The following is a 23511-nucleotide window of genomic DNA, read 5'->3' as shown; positions in this document are numbered from 1 at the left end:
CATTCATTTTAATAGTGTTATTCTTTTATTTAAATACATTTTGGTGCAGCAGAGGTCATGTTGATTTTAGGTTTGTAGGACTTACACAACCTGACAAAAATAATAAAATTCCTGTTGCCTATATGTTAAAAGTTCATTTTAGAGTACAACTAGAAAATAAATGTTTCATCATTCACACATTTTTCTTGGTTTCCTTGTAATTGTGAAAATGATGCAACAAATGGGACAGAATTTGATTTCAAACACATCCTGTTTTTACTTGCTTACATTCAGCCCAACAGTCTGGGATGAAGGTGAACAGATAGTAAAAAATAACTGGCATTACAAAAACGTTGTCTTCCACATTGCCTGTAATCAAACTCCAGTTCACTTGAGTCTCTTATGATGACACCAGGGACTCCATGGTTCACAAATCATAATTGGATTTAGACCAAGATTTCAAAAAAACTGCTAGAGGTATATGACCCTATCACAAAGTGAGATTAGTGTATTATCCAGTTATCTTGCGGCTTCACTTTCCGGTATCATGAAGTTGGCTTATTTAAAAAGTACTAGACCCATGACAAGCATGTTAACCTGTGTTCCACAGCTCGCTTACTGTAGAGGGTCAATTTTGGGCATACAAGAAACTAATGAATGATTATATATACTGTGATATTGATAGTGATTTTCAGACTAAATGAGATTATGACTGTAAAATAAAAGCATAAAGATACAGTGTGTAAGAATGATGAATGTAACAGCAGAAATGGAATACAGTATTCATACATTTTTTAGTGAGTAATCACATGAAAATAAGAATCGATTATGACATGTCACCTGACAGACACTGTAGGCTCTCATACTTTTTAAAGGAGGGATAGTGGTATTAAGAGGATTACAATCTTTAATTTAACACCACAGTTTTATTTATTTAAAAGTATTGCTTCCTCTCAACAGTTTGCACATCAAAAAACAGTAAAACTCTGCAGTCTGCCATTTCAGTTGTGCATATTGGCTAAGAATGCTAATCAACACTAGACACCAAGTTATGCCCTCGTGACATCATAATGTTTCTACAAACTAGACCATTTCTTAAAACTACTTTTATTCTTGCACACTCAACAGGTTCTTATTCTACTGTAGTCGTGTCATTATGAGATATTCGATTACTGGCTATTCATCATCTTACTGAAAGAATTTGCTCTTGTTCACAGCTGGACAGGAACACTTTAAATTAACAGATAGCCAGCTTCATGATACCTGAAGCCAGGTAAGCTTCATAGAGTTTAAACTGGCTTTGTGATACAGGCCCTGAGCTTCCCCGTTTCTGTTCTTTCTATATTGCAAATACAGGCCCAAAGACAAATTCAGGGTCCTTTCTCACCTCACACACACATACCACATGTATGTCCAATACATACACAACCTTCTTTTGTGACAAAAGCACTACTACAAATAAACAAGGGTCATTTTCAACAACCTTGTTATGTGTATACACACAGCAAACTGACACACACCCAAACACAAACATTAATAAAACACAGTACAGCACACAATGCAGTCCAAAAGAAAGTAACTGAAGTACTCTGCTTGACAAAAGCTGCAATAACTCATAGTGAAAAGGTAACATGAGGTTTGCTGTGTGTGTATGAGTCAGTGTCTTTATGTCTGGTCTTAACAGTCAGCAATTGAGAAGGAGAGTTCAACAATGAACTCCTCTGTTTCCTTTTTTCAGTGTGTCTCCGCGTGTAACAAATGTGTGAGCATTATGTATCTTTATGTATATCACTGTTAAGTGTTCTTTTTACTTGGTTGTTGTGACTAAAGGCTGCTGAAATCCAGATCACACACTTCCACACACATACACACACGCCCGCCTTTACGCATTGAGCAGCTCGTCTGCAGAGCGTCCTATGGCGTCAGGGTTGGAAAGTGGGTCCAGGTCTGCGAATAGGTTGAACCAAGCAGACATGTCTTTGGAACCACCTGGAGCAGCTGCACACACACACACACACACACACACTGTCATTATGGAGGAGTTTGCTTCTGATTACTGCTACTACCGTTTTGTTTTTGCTCTCAATCCAACAGTCCATTAATCTGAATTTTATACATTTAAGGTTCAACAGGCTACATAAAAAAAAGGTCACTTTAGTTGTGATCAGCTTGAAAAAAAAAAAGGGTCACACTCTACATTTATAGGCTAACTGCATGAACCAAGTCATAGGAGAAGCTGTAAAAAGAGGACTGCCAGTTTCAAGAATCTCAGATTCTAAGCAATTTTCCAACATGACAAACCAAAACACACTGCACAAATCATCTCTAGCTACTGATTAGTTTAGTAATTGAGTTTTCTACCAATTAGTCTGTTCATTCACCTAATAAGAAATCATTTTTCTTTATTAAAAAGCAAGAGGAAATATAGATAAAATAAAACAGGTCTCAAAATAAAATTGGTTTTCGCTTAAGAAAAAATAATACATTTATTTCAAATTACTTTAAAAAGTTGCATATACAACCTACATATACATGCTTACATTATTATTATTACTATTATACACCGTCTTCTTTAAAAGCTTTGTGGCAGTTCTAGAAGGCAATAATTGGCTATGATACTAATCATCTGTGTGAACTGTATATAGTTACATTAACTGAACAAAGATGAGTTGTAGTAATTTAGTACTAAGTTTCTTGGAGAATATGTTTCAGGTCTCTAGAGTTTTTAAAATAAAACCTACTTGGCCAAGAATTTCCTCTGACTTGAATTAACTGAAAATCTTTGATGGATTTTAAAGCTGAATGTAAAACAACAAAATGCCTCCAATTAAATTTTGAACTAACACTGTATTTAATAAGTATGACCAATGTTTAGAGAGTCATCAACTAAACTGTTTAAAACATGACATTAGTTATTATATAAACCTACACCTATAAACCTAGTTATAAATTATAAACCTACACGGAACAAGGAACACCTTACCATTGGCTGCTGACCTTGGAGCAGGCTGAGCTGTTTCATTCTGGCAAGGAGGCTGCAGAGGTGGAGCTTGGAACATAGGTGGGGTTGCCCAGCCTAAAAGACAAAGACAGGTAAGAAAAATTATCAACATTCAGATGTTCTTCTAATGCACCTGCATATGGTGCATTAAGAGTGACCAGTTTGCATTGTACAGGTAGCTCTCTCCACTGGCAGAGTGCAGTATTCTACCTGTTGAGCTGAGACTGTGATCCAGTAGCTGGGAGGGCAGGAAGCCCGTAGGGCTAGGTGGGTTGGAGGGCAAACTTCCTGCTTGCCCACTGCTCGCTGTGCCTGCAGGAGGGATAATCGGGGGCTCAAAGATCCCAAAAGCATCCTGCCACTCTTTGCTGAAGTCGTCATTGATTCCAGGACCTGGGCTAAGGATGTCTTTGAGAAAAGCCATGTCACCCTTCTCATACTCTTCCTCCTCTGGTCTCAGCCCTGCAGGGTTGGGTGGACCATCAGAGAGCAGATCTCCATCTAGAGAGGGGAGGAGAAAAGGTATTTATTTTAACCAGACATTGCAGGTTGTGAAAATGTCAAGGAGATCAGGATCTAAGCAGTTCACAAAGTTAAGCTTAACCTCTCCTTTGCCAGTCTATGTGTTAAGCTGATAGTCTGTAGCGAGTTGTTGTAGAGTTGTTCTAATCTATAAGGCCAATGTGTCAAAAAGTTCCTTTAAAGCAGATCAGTGTTCAAGATAATTGCTATTGTTAGAAGTTTGTTTGTCTGGAAATGCTCAACAGATGCAGCTCAGAATATTAAAGTAGTGAGACTCTGAAGTGCAGAAGATGCGCAATTAGTTTCCCAAAAGATGAAGATTAATGAACAAGCCCAACAAAGCAGTCTGAATCCAGTGCAGAAGGAAAGTGAATTAAAGTTCCAAAATCGGTGAAATTCTGTATCAAATTGAGCAAAGTTAGAGGAAAAGAAGCAGCTTTGGGTGACAGATCTAGGAGACAGCTAGCCAGTTTACCAGTAGAGGGCAGCTGTGGGAGGCTGAACTGGAAGCTTTCAAAGCCCCAGGGCTCCATCTGGTTTCTGGCCTGAAGATGAGGAAGAGGAGGTGGAGGAGGCATGAGCTGAGGCTGGAGCAGGACATTTGTTGGTGCTGGAAGTTGCGGCTGGGGCAGATCACCTGCCACAAGCATCAGATCGCCTTTAGATCCCTCTGAGTTTCGGCCCATACTGTGCAGGTCTTGGGAGGGTGTGGTGATATTAAGGTGTACTGAGATCAAAAGATCACAAAGCCAGCAGGCATCCGGCCCACAGTCAGAAACACTGATCGCAGTGTACACTATTTACACAAGTACCGGCTACAGAAAATGCCAAACACTCATTAGCAAAACAGTGGAGGTTCTCATCGCACACAGACACACTTACCACTGTTGTCAGTTTGGCTCTGTCCTTCAAAGTTGTGGGCCAGGTCTGGTAAGGAGGTAAAGAAGTCATACAACTACAACTTTGGGGTACACTTTGAGTTTGAGATTTTTCTATATCCCCTTAGAAATTTGTTTATTCACTCCCCCGGTTCAACAAACACCATCCGCCTTTATGCATCTGCAATTTATTTTACTGTTACATTTACTGTAGGGAATTTCACGAGCATAACATGCAATACATAATGTGTCTCTGCCTGCAGGTGGCAGAACATACCTGTGTCAGGGGTGCTTCCTGATGGCTTGTCATCATCCAAGGACACAAGACTGAACAAGAAGGAAAAAGAAGGCAATGAGAAAGGAGTTAATGTAGTTGGTGATGAATTGTTTTGCTATTTTTTTAACATAATCGTTTTTTATTCACAAAAAAAGTACAATTAACACTATACAAAACATACCAGCATCTTTACTGTTGAGGAGCTGAAGTTTCTACATGTGTAACTACTGTCACTTTAGTGTACAACCTGCCACACACAAACACTTAACTTATAGGTAAACATGGGCATGATATTGGCCTTAGGTTTAATGAAGACATAGCTGAGTTTTTTGTGGGGACAATACAGACACGAGAGGAGAAAGTGGTGCCATGAAAACAGAAACATGGAATGAAAGGATGTGTTTGTGTCAGAACTGGGTTCAGTAACCCATCAAGACATATCTGATGTTTTGATGAAAGATTTGTCTGGTTGCATAAACATGTATTAGACATTTAGCTTTCACCACATGTGTGTTCAGTGTGTTCTCACTTGTCTGTGTTGCTCTGTAGAGACTTTTCCTTAACCTCTTGTTTTTGTGCATCTGTGATCTGCTCCAAAGGGTCTCGCAGGTCCTGTATGAACACACAGCTTCAGTTTCAGGAAGTCTGACTTCTCCACTAACAATGCTTTTTAAGAAGGAACAACAATATATAGTTTGAACTACCTTGAGTGTGGTGAAGTGGTATGGTACGTGTCCTTGGAAAGCCTTATGGATTCCCGACATGGCGTGGGCTGTCTTCTCCCAGAACTGCAGCAGAGTGGTCTGCCATGAAAGGAAAACATAAATAAAATACGCAGCTTTTCTTTTTCAAGTTATACTCAGAAATACAAGCCTTAAATGTAGCATAAAGCTCAGTGTACATGTTGTATTTGTCCACTTATCCTTCATTTAATACAGCTCATTGTTTAAACACTCCTCAGAACATGAAATTTGAGTGAAAACTGACTGGCATCACTTCTTACTGAGACCTAATAGTTGTCTACATTTGGGATTCCCCACCCTGGTTTTCAGGGAATATGCCTACCCACTGCCGATTACCTGGATCCAGTGTGCTCTATCAATAAGAAGTTGGAAGATACTGATTTGCTTTGTCGTTCTTCTGTATCTTCTATATTCTTCCGTGTAGTATCTTCAAGCTTCTGACTGAACACACCTGATTCAGGTAAACGGTGGGTAATGCAGGGGTAGGTAGAAAACTATCAGGGTAGTGCTCTCTGATTGTAAGCTCCCTTTTCAAATTTGTGTCAAAATAGTTATTTGCTTTTACTATAATGTTTCATATATGCAACAGTGTTGTTTCAGTGAAGGTATAGAAATTAAAATACTTCTTTTATCCCACAGAACAAAATCAGGATTTCTCATTACAAAATGGGAAAAGTTTATGTTTTTTAAGTCTTAATTTAACTGAAGAAGTGGAAAGTAAAAAAAAGCACATCTACAAAAGATCCCCTTTAATGTTCAGTTTTGAAAAGCACTAGGTGTCTTGTGTGTTGCAGCACCTCTAATCCCCAAGACCATTCTCGCATGACCCCTTATGATGTATTTTAGTTCACTTGGATTTTTCTATGTATAAAAGAAAACCAAACCAAAGGGGAAATGGACTAAATATAAACATTGGTCCATTGTTTCGTACCAGAACAAACTAATTACAAGCTTGAAAATGACCCAAAGTCTTGGTCAGACGCATGGACATCCTGGAGTCATTTTTGCAGTTTGTTTTGTAGAGATTAAGCAAACTAGATAAATTGTGTTAACTTTTTAATATGTATGTACTAACACCAAGTCTATATGCAAAACTAAGCTAACCAGCTGCAGTTGCTGAGAGAGCTCTTATTCTTCCACAAACATTTTTTTATATCAGAGAGACAGAACAGTTTTGAAAAACACATACTTGGTAGGTACAGAGGGAGTGGGAAAGCATGTTGCAGCGGCTCGCTCCCAGCATGTCCACCTTCTGACACACATCATTCTTCAGTTTCTCAAACTGGCTCTTTGTCCCTCTGACCTGGGCTTGGACCTGACAACAGAAACACAAAAAACTAAATATAAATATATTAAGAAATTTGAGAATAAATACACGCTCTTCAAAGCTATAGTTACAATATTATAGTCCAAATCAGTGGACCACTTCGTTAACTTGGTCAGTTTTCCGCATGGTTCAGCTTCTTTTAACAAAAGTCCAAGCAAGTATGTTCTCACCCTGAACCACATCAGAATTTGAATTGGTCATTTGAACTAGAATAAACGGGGTGGTTTTGAAAGTGCACTTAAACCCAGGTCTTTCTACCTTTCTGAACTTTTCCAACTGTTTGTAGGTATCTGGGTCCAGTTCTTGGGACACATCTTTCATCCAGAGCAGAGCTCCTCGGTACTCAGTGCGGGCCTTCTCCATTCGACTGACTGTCAGCAAAGTGTCAGCGATTGCACGCCGCCTGAATGTTTCCACCTCTTGATGCAAACGGTGCAGTGGCGGGCATAGTGCCATCCTGTATTAAAAAGAAGATTTAACATAAGGACGCCATTTTTGTTGGAATGCATTTTACAGAAATCATTGGTTTTCTGCGGCTTCTGACCTCTGCTTGGCAGAGGTGCACAGGGCCTTGCTGGTGGCATCCATCATGTTGCCAGCTGTGGTGCGATCATGTTCGGCCTGGAAGCGAAGAAAGAGGCCAAGTTCATTCTCCTCCTGAGACAAGCCTGAGGAAAAAGCCCAAAGTTTGAAATTCTGAAAGACCCGTTTATGCAAAACTGTAACAGAAAATTTCAAAATGATCTACCAATCCCACTAAAAAGCACAGCAGAAAGCACATTCTGCCATCTCACTATGCATGAATTCCTCCTATTGTTAGTCAGTAAACAGTTAAATTGAAATAAATTGATCTAGTTTTGACTGTCACTCACGGGAAATCCTGTCCTGGTATTTCTCAATCACCTTCATCAGCTCTGTGCAGGTGGACTGAACTGAGCGAAAGAACTGCGGAGATAATGAAGCCAAATTAAAAATACTTGACACACTGAAACATCTTGAGAGCTTTTCTCTCTTTTATGGATTCTCTGCTAAATGGAACATGGTAAATGGTCTGCACTTCTATAGTTCTTCTCTACCCATTGGCACTCAAAGCGCTTTACACTGCTTTTTATTCACACACTCACACACTGGCCAACACTCACCATGAGCATCTAAGTTGGGGCTCAGGGTCTTACTCAAGGACACTCTCGACATGGGACCAGAGGAGCTTGGGATCGAGCCAACAACTGCGGGACGGGTGGATGACCGTTCCACCTTCCTGCTAATTGTGCGTTTTATTTTGTAATACAGTAAAATGTTTATTTCTATGTTTAAATGAAACAGCACTCTGAAACCATAAAAACACACATAATCTTGCCAGACTTGCTCTCTGTCTGGAAGTCAACTTCCTCTTGACAACAACACTGATTAAGTGATGTGCGACTAACTGCAACAGATTTCATTCCAGTTCTGCTGAGTGGCACAAAGGCAGGTGTGAGGGCTGAAAGGGTCATCTTGACTTTTAGAGCTTGAAATAATGGTAAAAGCATTGGGAGTCTGTGTGTGTGCGCGCACTTGCCTTGTACATTTAGACTGACTCCTGAGCTTTTTGCTTTTATCTGTATGTGTGGTTGTTTGATAAATTGGGTTCATTACCAGATTATCTCCTTCAGTAAAATAAACCTTATTTAAGTTATAACCGATCTCTCCTCCTTGACCTGCACTGGCACCAAATAAGGGAGAAACAAACATTAAACATGTAGATAAGGTGTCAATTCTGTATTTTTGCACCTTTTTGCACAAAGCATGACACTGTAATAAGTTTGTCCTGAAGACGCCATCTTAGAGACTATTAAACTATAGGGAGCAAAAATGAGCCTGAGTGCATAGCAGGAAGCTTTTATCACATTAAAATATCTATTTAACACGTCCCTAACCTCTAGTTGGGACATTTCAAAACTGCAACTAAATTATTTACGCCCACAGGCAAGCAGTTATGAGGAATTCATATCTCCTCCTGATATGGTTACTGTTTATGTTTTAGGTGGTGTAACAAATTCTGTGTTTCAACACTGCCGGTGTTGGTTTTCCAATACAACTTGTAAATTGCAGATGTTAGAGTCACACTGCATTTGTTGCTGAGCCGGTTCCAAACGGAACATACAATATTCCAAACAGAAGAATATTTTTTTAAATCTCTGAAAAGTCTCTTATGAGGTGTATTTGTCCTTTGTCAATGCTTGTTCTGATTGTAAGGTTGTGTGAGATGCCCATGTTTTGACACTCATCAATGATCATCCAGATGATTGAGCAATTTACAGGTCTACAGCTACATGTATGCTGATGCATTTGTTAATATACATACCTAAAGAAATTATAAACTATAAAGTTAAAAATAAAGTAGGATGTTTTTTTTTTATATTTGTGGTGTTTACTAACATGCACTATAATTTTCCAGCAGATTCTTTTTGTTTAAACTGTGATGCTTTACTATAAGAGCTCATCATCTTCCAGACAACACAACTTTCTTAAACCTTAAACTGCATTACACTTGTGACTTGTGAAGCAACAAGCTCTATGACACTGTTATCCAGTGCAAACATATTGTATAAGGAAGCATAAGTGCTACCTGCTTCTTCACCCGAACTCAGGCAGGCGTAAGACTGTATAAGTTGAGAGGGAGGAGGTGACTTGAACATACACAGAGTTACTGATTAACTGCAGTATAAACAGTCACTACCTTGAGTTTGTTTACCTGGGCAGAAGCCAAACACCTGTTAGTTTCAGATCACTGGCTATGCTCTTACACACTGCTCTTACGCAGCAAACCTCTTCATTAGTAACATGTTCAATACTGACTAGTGGCAACTGCTCTGAGTCACAGCAATATGGCAAGGAACTAGAGAGGCAAGCAGAGATCTGTGTTTGTTCAGTAAATACACATAGGTTGCAAAGACTATTTAACCTTTGTCTCTCTTGCTGAAATGTTTTTAACTTTATCCAGCTATGAGCCACTGAAGGAAATCTAAAACAGTTTTATTCATAAAAGTTTCAAAGCAAAAGCAGCTGGGGTTGAAATTTGAAACTATACTGAGGTGATGCTGAGATTATGAGCTGATACAATCAGGTTAGCTGTAGGGCTGCCATGCAGTAGCAGCTGCAAATCTAATCTGCCCTTGGTGATTCTAGTAGTCCAGCTCTCTGCTGGGTCACAGAGGACTCCAAATCAAGATAACATTTGCAAAGAAAAAAAAAAGGGAAAAAAATGCAACTAGACAGATCTGCTTTTCAAAAATCTTCGTGGGTGGTACCTTCTTCTCCCTTGCACTTTTGTTTCCGTCCTTCACTTTCCCGTTTTCTCAATCTGTTTCTGTCATACTAGGACTGAATCAAAGGGCAATTAGACCAGGAGGACAAGAAGAGACCTGATCTTGTTCCCGAGCAAACAAAAGCCCTACAGTGCATCTCTAGTAGCACTTACGGCAGGCAAGGCCAGACAGCCTCACAGAAATATCTACCAAGAGCTGATCAACCTGTCTGCTTCACTGTTTTGCACTAAGAGGCTAAGAGGACATACTGTATGCTGCCGACATAATTTTAACAGCTGTGAGAGGTGAGACACTGCAAGTATAATTAGACAATTATAACTAGGCAGAAAAAAAACAGTTCTTTAAACAATAGGCATCTTGTGCCAACACGATGTAAACATCATCCAACATTTCACACAAGCCTCTTTTTATTTTTACACATGTATATATAAATCCAAGACAGAGTATAAACAGGCACATGTCTTTATAACTCAACAATTGTGTAGTGACTGCATTTGTTTCTTCTATTGCAAAAATAAGCCCAAAAAGTAACAAGACTTTTTTTTTTTTAAATCAAGTGCAAGTTGTGCAAATCTTAATGCAAGTTCCCCCCTTTTCCCCCATTATAGGACTGAAAATACTTCATGTATACCAGTCATATAATCTAGATATATGAGCTAATTATGTTTATATTGTTAGAGATATTTAAATTGCACCACTCCATCAAATTAAAATCTTCTAGATATCATACACATTATCTTTGACACCTTCCTGAAATTTTTAAAATAATTTCAAATAATGTGAATTTAACCAAGAGCATTTATTCAAGTACTGTAGTTAATGACCTCAACATTACACGAGTAGCCCTATTTGATGCTACCGAACAGTTGAGTTAGATTTATGCTCCAGGGTAAAATCTATGCACAGCCTACACTGTAGGCTACATAAGTGCCTTAAGCCATTGCGAGCATTCACACTGGTGTGTTAGTGTGAGTTCTTGGTGTACTACATGCAAGATCAAGGTTTAAGGTTTCAATTTTAATTATTCATCGACCCCTACCAACATTAACATTTATTCATGTAGCTTTTATCCACAGCAGAATGTACACCAGGGGCAATTTGGGGTTCACGATCTTAACAAAGGACACCTCAACATGTGGAATAGAAGAGTTAAGGATTAACTCCTGAACACCTGGCTCAATTTCCTAAGCAGCAGCCTCCCAGCCACAGACATGAAAAACATGTCTTTTCTTTTTAGCATTTGGATTTTAAAAACAGTAAATTAAGCATACAGCAAAAAATAAAAATTAAGAAAAATTATTTACATAACAAATTATAAAAACAGTCCACAGCGATATAGTTTTACTACTTAAATTTAGAATCTGAAAAAACATGGAAACTGTGTGTGTGTGTTTTAACAACTACCGCTGAATGCTAAAAGTCATAAACAAGAGTCATGAAAATCGCCCTGTCTTACCTCGAGCTTGGCATCCAGGTCAGCATCTGAGGCCACCACATACTCATCCTCCTTCTTGCCTGTAGCCTTGATGAGAACCTGCTTGGTCTTCCAGAACTTTTTCTGCATGCGAGCCATCACTGAGCTGTCCTCCCTGAACAGAGCTTGGTTCCCACTCAGCATGCCCCCTGTAAACCTGGACCCAGAATAGCAGTCCAGTCCATGGCACTATGATACAGCCTAGTTTGTCCCTAGCTCTCTAGTTCTGCTTATAACAACAGTGTTTAATATTGTAACAATCCTACTAGTTACGGTTTAAAAGTATGTACGAAAACATTTAATTTACACATACCCATCCATTATTGAATATCTGTCCTTATCTGTTCTGAAAACAAAACAATAAAAGATATGTTAATACAGAACTCTGGCCTTAAATGGCATTATAGTTTAAGATACAATTACTGATGTCATTGATTGTCCATTAAATTCTTTGTTAGGTTTTCCCATATAAAAATACATTACTAGTATTAAATGACTTTAACATAAACAAAAATAAATGAAATAAAAGCTGCTTCAACTTTTATATGGAATTTTCTTAGACACATAATCGACACAACAGCATGAATGAAAATTAGGCTGACAGCTGTTCCCCCAAAGTTTTCTAACAGACCTCTACTCGGTTATTACAGGGTACATGAAACGTTAGCTACATGAAAAGGAATCAATGTTAAAGGCTAAAATGCTAATCTAATATGGATGTTGGAGCAGCCATCGGACACCTGCGAGTTCAGGGAGTCGGGAGACAGCTAAGCTAGCTGCTGCCCAGCGGGTGTAACGTTGCAATTACAACAAACGCTGCCTTGCTGACACAGAAAGTAAACGCAACGCGGTAGCCTGGCGTTTAACAGAGCTGTGAATGAATAAATGACGGGGCACTAAGATGAAAAAAACAAACGTAACAGTAGTTGAAAAAACCTGCCAGAAAATGAAGTTAGAAAAGCTTCCGTGCTAGCAGCAGTTAAACGTTAGCTAACTTAGTAGCGAGTACCGTGGCCAGACCAGCGTAACATCTCTTCAACATGAATCTTTAGCTTTACAGGTAATACAACACGTCCAGTTCGTATGTTATAGTAGGATGTTTAAACAATACAACTCTTTTAACTCCACCTTGTGTTTAGGCTGTTCCAGCTGTCCGAGCATCTATGCAGCGTAGGTCAGCTAGCCTCCTCTGCTGCCGATAGTCATCATCATCTGAGTCAGAGAAACAGGATATGTAAAGTAGCTGCAGTGGCGCCGCGTGGCCGAACGGGGTCGATGTTGCTAAGCGCACAGCAAAGATCGTCTGATGTAAAACAAGCTCCATCTGTTTACTCCTTGTGAAAACCATGGCCAAGCCTTTCCTTACTGTAGACTGAAGAAATTAGCAATTTCTACCGGGATTAGACTGGAAACGCACAGCTGGGGATGGGAAAGGTCTGTTGGGGGTTCAGTGTCTTGCCCAGGGACACTTCGACATAGAGCCGGGACCAGGGATCAAACCACTGACCCTGTGGTCCGTGGACAACTACCTTATCAACTGAGTTCAATGTAAAATGCTAAAAATCTGAGGTGTCAAAACTGTATGACATTTGGATGTAAAACATAAATATATATATTATATATAAAAAATATAAACAAATGTAGGCAATATTCACAGCCTTTGCTTAATACTTTTTGAGGCATCTTTAGCCCCAATTACATCCGCAAATCTTTTTGATTATAACACTACACGCTTGGCACAGCTATTTGTGGGCAGTTTCCCCTATTCTTTTTTCCAGTACCTCTCAAGCTTCATGAAGTTGGATGAGGAGCGTTGGCTCACAGCCAATGTTAGATCTCTCCAGAGATGTTCAAGTCTGGGCCCTGGCTGGGCCACTCCAGGACATTCACAGTTAGCCCACAGCCACTCCTTTGTTATCTTGGTTGTTTGCTTAGAATTGTTGTCTTTTTGAAAGTTAAACGGTCGCCCCAGTCTGAGGTCTCGAGCGTCTTTTACATTGCTGCATTCATCTTTCCCTTGATCCTAACTAGTCTCCCAGTTCTCCCCACAGCATGATGCTGCCACCACGCTTTACTGTACTGATGGTATTGGCCAGGTGGTGAGCAGTGCCTGGTTTCCTCCAGACATGACACTTGGCATTCAGGCCAGATTTCAATCTTCGTTACATCAGACAAGAGAATTTTGTTTCCCGCGGTGGTTCAGGTGGGCTGTCATGTGCCTTTTAATGAGCAGTGGTTTCTGTCTGGCCATACAGGCCTGACTGATGGAGTGCTGCAGAGATGGTTGTTCTACTGGAAGGTTCTCCTCTCTCCACAGAGACATGCTGGTGCTCTTTCAGAGTGACCATTGAGTTCCTGGTCACCTCCCTGACTAAGGCCCTTCTCTCGCTCAATCGCTCAATTTTGCCAGCCGGCCCGGTCTAGGAAACTTCTTCCATTTACAGATGATGGAGGCCACTGTGTGGTCATTGGGACCTTCAATGGTGCAGAATTTTTTCTGTACCCTTCCATACATACATTGTGGCACCTTATATAGAAATATGTATGCTTTTCCAAATCACGTCCAATCAATTACATTTCCCACAGGTGGACTCCACCAATCCACCATCTCAAGGATGATCAATGGAAACAGGATGAACCAGAGCTGAATTTTGAGTGTCATGGCAAAGGCCATGAATAATAAGATTACTTATTATTAAGATAACCTCTTTCACACTGTCATTATGGGGTACTGTTTGTACAATTTGGAGGAAAATAATGCATTTTTATTCATTTTGGAATAAGGCTGTTACAACAAAATGTGAAAAAAGTTAAGCGCTGGCAATACTTTCTGGATGCATTGTACTTTCCAATTTGTTAAAGCAGCACTAGTCTAAATTATCTTTAGGATATCACATTCACTGTAAATTAATCTTTATTAGTATTACTATTATTCTGACTTCCATCTTCTGTACGTTTTTTGGCGCCTAACTACTTCACCATACAGCTGAAACTTCAAAATGTTCAGCTTATAAAGGGCATTGTTGCTTGTATAGAGCTTTTTATTATCGTTTAAGATTATACTTTTTACAATTTTGGCATCATTGATAAAGTAATTGCCTATGACGTTTTTAAGGCTAACTGGCTTTGAAGTTTGCCTAGCCAGTATATAAGGAAGCAACATTTCATTTCAGCTATTCCAGCACAAACAGTTCAGTTTTTTCAGCTTTGCTTGAAAAGTACTTTCACCTAATTCTACTCACCCCAATGTGAGAATGATACTGTAATGCGCATAGGTAGAAAGAGAGCGCTTTGGTTAAACCAGCTGGAGGAGGAAAAACTTCAGTAACAGCAAGCTATTTGTAAAACTGATTATATTTACAAAGGTACAACAATGTGAAAATTATTAAAAAGAAACACCAACTAAAATTATACTTAATCATGAAAATTAAAGAGTTCAATGGAAATATAGATTTGTCTATCTCTTCATTAAACATTTTATGTAATTATTTCCATTAGAGTTTGGATGATAATTGTGGGGTGGTTGTAGCTCAGTTAGCTCAGCTATATGTCGAAGTGTCTCTGGGCAGACACTGAACCCCTAACAGCCCATTCTCATCCCAAGCTGCGCAGTGCCGGTCCAAGCCCAGTAGAAATTGGGGAGGGTTGCGTCAGGAAGGGCATACTGCATAGTTGCGGATAGGAAAGGACTGTTGGGTCTTCAATGTCTTGCCTAGAGAGCAAGTTAAATATTGGTGAATTCGCCCCTTTAAGAGAAAATAAACTAAATTTTGATTGTTAAAACAATTTATGTCATCTTTCAACTTTCTTGGCAACATACAGTTTATTGTTGTTTTGCAACCTCAAGTTGCTGTAAACATAGCTTTTAAAAACAGGAACCACCTTAAAAATATATGGAGAATTATGAATTATTATGAACAAATATTGAATGCAAAAACACATTAGGAGACAACATTTTAGGACACAATTAATTTATAGTTTTCTTGGATTACAGGAAAATAAAGAAAATTCATAAGAAAATATGTGTAAAAACTAATGGTGGGGTTTGTGGGGGACAAAGCAAGCACATTTACTACAATATAAAATTCTAAAGTCCTCCTTTGTTTGCCTGCCTGTCAGAACACTGATGTGTGCCTGTCTGTCCATTCTGTGTCTCTGTGGTTAAGGATGTGCTCTGGTCTCTGCAGTTCACCCTATGCCCCCACATCCATCTGACAGGGTGAGTATTTGTAGGTGTACAGCTTGTTGTCTGCACCTCCACTAAACATCAGCTGAAAATCAAAACAGTGATAGGAAGTTATGCACTCATTTTATGTATTAAGTGTTAATATGCAACTGAAATCTTTGCAGCAAACTGCTGGTGCGCCTTACCCCACTTTCTGTCCAGTCCACACAAAACACTTTGTCCTCGTGGGCAGATACATCATATAGAGGAGCCTTACAGCTGGAAGACAGTACAGCAACATTAACTAAATACTTTTTTTCTCTGAAATTTATTTTAAGAGCAAATTCACTTAATCAAACATTAAAGAATAGAAGAGATTCTTTAATCAATATGGTCGTAAGTTGGTGCAAAAACTGACAGATTCTACCTGTTGAAGTACGTCTAGTTTTATAAATGCACAGTGTTTAATTCTGACAAATATGGGAAGGAAACTGCTGTTTACTCTTAGATGTGTGGAATGAACAGGATGTGCTGCTCTATGTTTCTGTACAAGTGACCTTTCACATAGTAACAGTAAATAAGATTCAAGATTCAAAAAACTTTAATAATCCAAGTAGGAAACTTACAGCTGTGATCTCATTATAGAAAATATCTATGTCAAAACTGTCTTCATGTAGGAAAAACACAGAGGACAACCTGGGACAATTTCAGTACAAACAGCAGCCTAAAGTTTGGCAAATGTGTATGGAAGTTTTTGCTGCTCCGCTTAAACCATGCATTTCCAAAACACCATCCTTACATGAACTGCCGCTTGCAGCTAATGCAAATGCGTTTTAAATACTAATTTATTTCGCTTGAATATTGGGAGATTTTCTTCAATATGCACAGAAGCAAATTTGCAAATATACCAATACATGGCTTTCTCTAAACAGTGCTAAATATTGCTTTGTAAATATGCAGAATCTGCTTATTTTTGCTGCTCTGTATACAGAGAGTATAACCAGAGAGTAACATCTGTGTCATACTATGAATGAAAGCAACTGTTCCTTCTTGTAAAAAGAGACAGTGGTGTATGATACAAAAGGACTCCAACTTTCCTCCAGAATTACAGCAGTAAAATAATGAACACCATAAAAGTTACAAAAGTCACTTAAATTAGTTATTTCTATTATAAATCTTAAGTATTTATACAAGTCTTTTGATCCAAGGCTAATGCCTCCTGGTATATGTGTGTCTGTGCAAAGGCCTCTAAGGTCCATTTTTGTCCAAAAAATAAACACATCAGTTAGCCACACTGTTGCACTAGGTGACATGTTCCTTCATTATCATGAAAAAAACATGATATTTGAATTAATCTGCTGATGAAAATACCCCAACAAATGCACCGTTGTCAGGGCTTGTTTGAGTAATGTAAAAAATACATAAATTATCATAAATGGTTTCTGGAAATGGAAATGCTTTCTTTTTTAATGCAAGTTACTTTAAATGGGCCTGGAACTGAAAACCTCAGACAGAGTTGGGAATTCATGCTGCTCATTTTGCTCTTTTCATAGAATTTGTCAAAAGCAAAAAGCAGAATATCAGCACCTTATTCTTTATTGTATCGTTTTGTTCTCACTTTTAGGACACAGGTGAGTTAAGTGCTTTACAGACCTTCTGGTGTCCCACAGTTTGACCAGGTTGTCCAGTGAACCAGAGATGAGCTGGTGCTCATGTGATGGTGCCCACTTCACAGCGGTGACCCAGCCAGTGTGGGAGGTCAGAGACAGTTGCACGAGTGACCCGTCTATGGAGGAGAGAAGAGGTTTGTAGCCATGAAGAGGAAATCAGACTTGCAGAGGAAGCAATATTTTGTCCAATTGTTGTATGCAGTATTTAGTTTACAGTGGTACCTTTAGTGCGAGGGTCCCACAGTCTGATGTGTCTGTCAGTACTGCCTGATGCCAGTCGTCGACACAACGGGGAGTAGGAAATGCAGTTAAACACTTTGCTGCCCATCTGCAGAAAAATGTCCATTTATTGAGGAAAACTGCATATAAACAGTGTTAAAATGTTTGTATGTCTCTAACATTTTCATGATTGTTTTTCTGTTAGTTCCTTTTCAAGGGATGTATTTACAAAAATTCTGTGAACATTTTGTTGTTAAGCAGATATCAAAAGCAAGCTAATGCCTTGACTTTGACTTTTAATCTGCACCAATTTCACCAATAAATGCACATATTTAAAAAACTAAACCAAAAAACAATGGTTTAAACTAAATTTGACCCACAATTTTACTTTGTATGTCACTTTGTTCCTTATTACCTAAAGCCCTAATATCAGTCAATTTAGTAAATGATAAAGCAATCATGTTACTCAGCAGAGCAATAATCTGAGACACATAATCTTTAGATCAGCGTAAGCATTTAAAATCAGTCTTAACTTGCTTTTTAAAATGCTGGTTATCAAGCTTATTAAATTAAAGGTTGGATAATATGCTATGCACTTTATGGTGTGAGTATGCACCAATTAAAAATAGATTTAGTTTAAAGTTAACGAGCTATCATCCTATATATGACATTTATACTATACTATAACTACATGAGATTAATGTATGTTTGTATACCTCAAATGCAAGCAGTGGGCCGTAATTTAAGTGTTTTTTCCAGTTCTGAGGCCCATGAGACACCAAGCCAATATCAAAGAACTAGTAGCGATAAAAATCAACTGCTGCACTGGCTGAATTTGGCTTCACCTCAGCTACCAAATGGCACCTGAACACACCACAAAGATGAAAGCCCTAGCACATATGACCTGTGTCTGTGTGAGAGGAAGGTCTAAAGTAGTCTCTACAGTTACAAATTCCACCAATTACAAGTTACAGCAAGCTAAATTCGGCCTGGGAGTTGAAACCAGAGTCAAAGAACTTCCTCATTTGTTGTGAACGTATCCTAATAAATATAAGCCACTAACTTTAGCATTTCACATTTTTATGGTTTATTCATGTTTGTGACATGAAAACATGCGCCAAATGAAAAAGAATCGTCTACAACTGAAAAACTGTATCTTACCAACGTCGTTTTCATTGACCCAGTCTCGACGTCCCACACGCGGATGGTGTGGTCCCAGGATGCACTGCAAACTTCCTCGCTGTCACTCCACAGGACAGAGGATATAGCCTCACTGTGTCCAGACAACGTCATCAGGGGAGTCTGTGTGAGTGTGTCAACATAAGGATCTTATGATCTAATGATGCCCCTTCTCAGGTAACATTTACTCTGTTAACTTTACCACATCATGTTTTAGTCATTATCAGGTGAGTCTGACTCTGCACTCACTCTGGTCAGGCCAAGCTGCTGAGTCTTCTGTTTCTTCCTCGGTCTGTCAGCAGGTTCTTCAACCTCATCGGCTTCATCAGTGAGTACTTGACAACAGAAAGAGTCTTTTAGCTTGACAAAGATTTACTTTTTTTCTCATTAATGAAAATTCGATCACTCTGGGCACACACCTGCTGACCATATTTTTAACATTTTGTCCCAGGAACCACTGCAGAACTGAAAAGGGAACAAAAACATTAGCAAATAAGCAAAATAAAACAATTTACAGCCTGTTATTAATATCTTCAAATTGTTTTTTCCCCTAACATTACCTTAGATCTGGTGGGGTCTGTATCGACTGTGTCAACGCTGCCTGTGTGTCCCCGACAGCAGTGTTTGGCTTTGACCTTGTTCTTCTCAATGTTCCACTCCCACAGGAGGATGGTTTGGTCCAGAGAGGCAGTAAGAAGCAGGGAAGTCAAACCATCTGCACAGAACACATCCATCAAGTTGTTTTAGGGTTGCAATTGTGAATGACAAATTATGCATCTGCCTTTCAGTCCTGCTCACCTCTTTTGACCCAGGATACATCTTTGACCACATCTGTATGTCCAGCCGTCGTCATCATGGCCTTGCCCTCCACAGACCAGATCCTGGCAGTCTTGTCATACGACCCTGTTAGGATCCTGCACAGAATTACAGGGGAGATTGTAGTGCAATAAAACTAAAACTTAATTACTTTCCAATACAATAATCAATCTTCTCACCATTCAGCATCTGCATCTATAGAGCTAATCCAGTCATCATGCATCATACACTTCTCAGGTTCTGGGGCTGTGACTCGCTCTACGTACTCTATCTCCACCACTTCTTCCTGAAACATAGACACACAGTCATTCTGGTTAACAAATAAATGACGGCCCCTCTCTTTAAAAGTATGTCTCTCTATCCACATCCACACATCAGTGTTTAAAAACAGCACACTGTATATGCACTTTACCGTTGATATGCCCTCTGTCTCCATATGTGTGGACAGTGGCATTCGCAGGAACTGACCCCTGACCAGGAAGTCAAAATCCACTTTGCTGGGAGATGCTGTGAAACAACAAATAAATAAATAAATGTTAGTTTGAAGGCATGTGAGTATTGGGATTATGTAAATCATAAACTGAACAAAAACAAATAACAGATAATGGATTATATAATGGATTTTAATATACAAAAATGACCATATGTAAATATAGGCTTTTTAAGAAAAGCATTTAAATTATAAATGTTATGTTAACAGCATTAACATAAATAATTATAAAACATTTTATAAAATACAACCATTAAACATTTATTTTAGATCACAATTTCTTTATATATGTGCATAAGCATTTTTTAAATCAAATAGCAGTTTCACAAAATAGTTATTCTCCCAAAAAAATGTGTTAATTTTTCAAATAATTTAAAAAAAAAATTGTAAAATTTCACCATTTTTAGACTCCAGTAGCTTGTTGATGAGATTGCTAAGGTCCTCCACTTCAGATGCTGCTGGGATGGAGAATGGGACATCATCTACAACATACCTACAAAAATAAAAACAATTTGGTTAATACCATGCTTGCACTAATTGAATACTGACATAAACATATCTATTGGATTCATATGTCATATAAGAGGCTGTATGACACAGTCAGACACTATGATGAAAACACAGAGCTGTGGTTAGCTTTGGTTAGCAAAACCAACAAGATAAAAACATTACGGGTTGTTGGATCCCGACACTACTTAGACGCTAAGTCCAAAAAAGGAACACATGCATGGCTAAAGTACATTTTACACTGTCGTAACGATGTTTACATGTTTATAGTTATAACTAGTTAGCTTACCCGCTAACCATCGCTAATACATTTTCAGTTTTCTTATGTTTCCTTGAAGGAATTCAGTGCTCACCTTTTGTTCTCTGTGATAAACCTCGCCTGTAACTGCGACATTTTCCTTAGTTGTGTGTTTCTGTCAGAGGCAACCAGCTATAACTATCTATAAAATATGTAATGGCTATCTACTCTTTTACTTCATAACACATCTGACTCTCGTGCAGCCATGCCATGTGGTACGAAGCAGGGACGAGAGTTGAGTACAGATCAAATCAATCCTTGCTGCAGCCTTGAATTGGCGCTCCTCTAGTAATGCCTGGACATATTCTCTTTTTCTTTCTTTCCCTTTTTTCTGCAGAACAAAACACACAAAACGTTGATGCTTAGCAATAAATATTGAACGCTCTAGCGGATGAGGCACATTTTTTATGAAATAAATAAGAATATTATAAATATTTAAAAAATTGATAAAATGCTACATAATTTAAATTAACTTAAATTAAAATTTGTAAAATAAAATACATACAGATAAGGCTCTACAGATCATATCTAACTATCCAATAATTTCCAACTTTTCATAAGTACCAATAAGAGGTAATATTAATTCTAATATTTTCTCTTATGAGAGTAACAAGTACTTGAATTTTATTTGAACGTAAGCTTTAAAGTAGCTTCAGTAAAAAGTGCTTTGTAGTCTAAAAGCTGCACTTTTTGCTGTTTATAAAATCTTTGTCTTACAAATGTACTACAGGAAAAATATAATGGTGGTATTTTTAACTTTTATTTTCTTAAAGTAATCTTTTAATTTTAGTTTTAATTAGCTAGATTTTATGTTTGGGCTTCTTTCAATTGTAATAGATAAACGATATATTTTGTAACTTTTCTAATTACAAAATAGTGTCAAAAGAAGACAAGAGAAGACATACAAGTAAAGTACATATTATGACATGGTTCCTAATGCCTAACACACGACTGGAAACATCTTAAAGTATTCCTATTAAAACATTAGAAAAAAAACATTCTAAAGCTGTGTTCATTGTTTTGTTATGTCCGTCACTTGGAGGCAGTGCAAGGAGATGTAACCACCTTTCATCTTAATGTAAAGAGCAAATGGTAAATATGCCCATTTAAGATGAACAACTGCTGAGCTGGATGATAAATCTCTATAGGTGTGTTGCTATTGTACATCTTAGTAACACCTTAAAAATGTGGGGATGTCTGAGACATCCATTGCATTAAATCTTTGTTTGCTGTCAACCAAAAGTATTTCAATAAAAAAAAAAAAAAAAAGAAGAGCGAGTCGAATCAAAACTATATTATTTATCAGAATTAAAGTAACCCAGGTAGCTGATTTGGACCTGGATTAGGGTTAGGGTTACGTCCAGGCCGCTTTGTTTTGGCACCAGAGGATCAAATATCAACTGGTTTTGTGTCTTTGCCTGTTTTCCCATGTTTTTTCTACTGCTAACATCCATGGTTGCTGTTAGGTTTTAGATTAGATTATGATCACACAAAACAGATTTCAGCACAACACCAGCTCCGAACCTTTGGAGTTTGGGGACCAGATGTTAAGGACTTAGGCTGCTGTTCAGCCAAGCAGTTTTAGACATTTTGCCAATCTCTATTTTTCGTGTCAGATCTGGGTACTAGCATACAGAGTTGTGTGCACAAAAGCCATCACTACCCCTCTACATAATATAGTTTATGTTACACAGTTAACATGGAGACCAATGTCCTTAGGTCAGTAATAAAACAAGTTAACGTGAGGTGTTAACTAAGGAAATGTGGGGAGTAGATATCACATCTGACGAGAGAGATCCACAGTAAAACTGCATCTCTACAACACTGATGTCTGTCATATAAACTACAACAGATGTGTCATTGTCTATTAGAAATACCTCAACCTCTTAGGGGGTTGGACAGAAACCCTACTGGAACAGAAAAATGATTACAACAGGTATCTTTAATATTTCATTACCATATGGACACATCATTGTTGTTATTTTAAAATATGCCCTGTTAAAAAAATCTGCATTATTTAATTTACTTTTATCTTGTAACAGAAGCACATTTCTGACATTCAAAGCAAACCAAACGGCTGGAGAATATAGATTCAGTCTATGATGAAGCTTTTATTTATTTTGTAAATAGGCACATGGAAATGATACTGTCTTTTGGAATGTGTTTCTATGAATTATTCAGAGAAAACCCACGCAGACACGGGGAGGACATGAAGACTTCACAAGAAAGAATTGGCCTGAGCCCAGCTCAAAAACATAGTTCTGTAAACAGTATTCTCATTTTCTTCCTGTAATTCCATTTCATAAATGAACCATGGCCACACGACTTGAAGAAAATGAGAACACGACCAATGAAAAAGAGTTTACAGCTCATCATCAACAAACGGCATCACATAGGTAATACGTTCGTCCATACAGTCCTGAGGAGACGATGAAAACAGATCATCGTCACTCGTGGATACGTCAGCTGGTGGGTGCCAGTCGAGGGGGTAAAGGGATGGTAGTTTCTCTTCGAACAGTGGGGCAACTTGGACACTTCTAAGCACCTTTTTATTTATCCAGGATTTCATCTTCTCCCGTGAAGACCACTTTGACTTTTCCTCCTGGTTTTTGAACGTTTCAAGCTCTTTCTTCAGTTTGTTAAGCTCTAAAATCTGTT

General features: G+C 38.4%; 2 protein-coding genes across 6 annotated transcripts; both read right to left on the bottom strand.

Annotated features, from left to right (window-relative positions):
* Positions 1–6: 6 nt before the first annotated feature.
* Positions 7–12771, bottom strand: ical1 (islet cell autoantigen 1-like). Of its 5 annotated transcripts, none has more exons than XM_067493557.1 (15): positions 12638–12730; positions 11823–11855; positions 11492–11666; positions 7600–7672; positions 7272–7395; positions 6986–7184; positions 6590–6715; positions 5362–5460; positions 5187–5269; positions 4658–4707; positions 4385–4429; positions 3978–4229; positions 3191–3481; positions 2963–3055; positions 7–1977 (listed from the first exon to the last, which is right to left on the bottom strand). In XM_067493557.1, the coding sequence occupies exons 2-15, from the start codon at positions 11828–11830 to the stop codon at positions 1862–1864; spliced, it is 1734 nt and encodes a 577-aa protein (XP_067349658.1). In that variant the 5' UTR covers positions 11831–11855; positions 12638–12730; the 3' UTR covers positions 7–1861. The 5 variants fall into 5 exon arrangements, with proteins under 5 accessions (XP_067349658.1, XP_067349659.1, XP_067349660.1 ...); XM_067493558.1 differs by having other exon boundaries at positions 11823–11850; XM_067493559.1 differs by lacking the exon at positions 11823–11855 and having other exon boundaries at positions 12638–12771.
* Positions 12772–14845: 2074 nt separating this feature from the next.
* wdr12 (WD repeat domain 12) lies at positions 14846–21090 on the bottom strand. The gene is made up of 13 exons (XM_067493834.1): positions 20909–21090; positions 20447–20541; positions 19971–20065; positions 19738–19844; positions 19541–19656; positions 19303–19457; positions 19162–19207; positions 18992–19077; positions 18725–18865; positions 17567–17672; positions 17328–17460; positions 15881–15953; positions 14846–15780 (listed from the first exon to the last, which is right to left on the bottom strand). Exons 1-13 carry the CDS (start codon positions 20947–20949, stop codon positions 15703–15705), a joined length of 1272 nt encoding a protein of 423 aa, XP_067349935.1. The 5' UTR covers positions 20950–21090; the 3' UTR covers positions 14846–15702.
* Between the last annotated feature and the right edge of the window lie 2421 nt (positions 21091–23511).

This window comes from Channa argus, chromosome 23, assembly GCF_033026475.1.
Source record: "Channa argus isolate prfri chromosome 23, Channa argus male v1.0, whole genome shotgun sequence".
Taxonomy (NCBI): Eukaryota; Metazoa; Chordata; class Actinopteri; order Anabantiformes; family Channidae; genus Channa; species Channa argus.
The sequence above is the reverse complement of the archived record's forward strand: the minus strand, read 5'-3'. Positions and strand labels throughout refer to the sequence as shown.

Excerpts from the sequence above, each read along its gene's own strand:
- ical1 (XM_067493557.1), bottom strand. Across the intron at positions 6,716-6,985 it reads AGTTGGAAAAGTTCAGAAAG|GTCCAAGCCCAGGTCAGAGG; the intron begins GTAGAAAGACCT and ends TTCTGTTGTCAG. Across the intron at positions 4,708-5,186 it reads CTACAGAGCAACACAGACAA|TCTTGTGTCCTTGGATGATG; the intron begins GTGAGAACACAC and ends CTTCTTGTTCAG.
- wdr12 (XM_067493834.1), bottom strand. The coding sequence starts at position 20,949 with ATGTCGCAGTTACAGGCGAGGTTTATCACAGAGAACAAAAG. Across the intron at positions 20,542-20,908 it reads TTTATCACAGAGAACAAAAG|GTATGTTGTAGATGATGTCC; the intron begins GTGAGCACTGAA and ends TTATTTTTGTAG. Across the intron at positions 19,078-19,161 it reads GTTAAAAATATGGTCAGCAG|TACTCACTGATGAAGCCGAT; the intron begins GTGTGTGCCCAG and ends TCTGTTGTCAAG.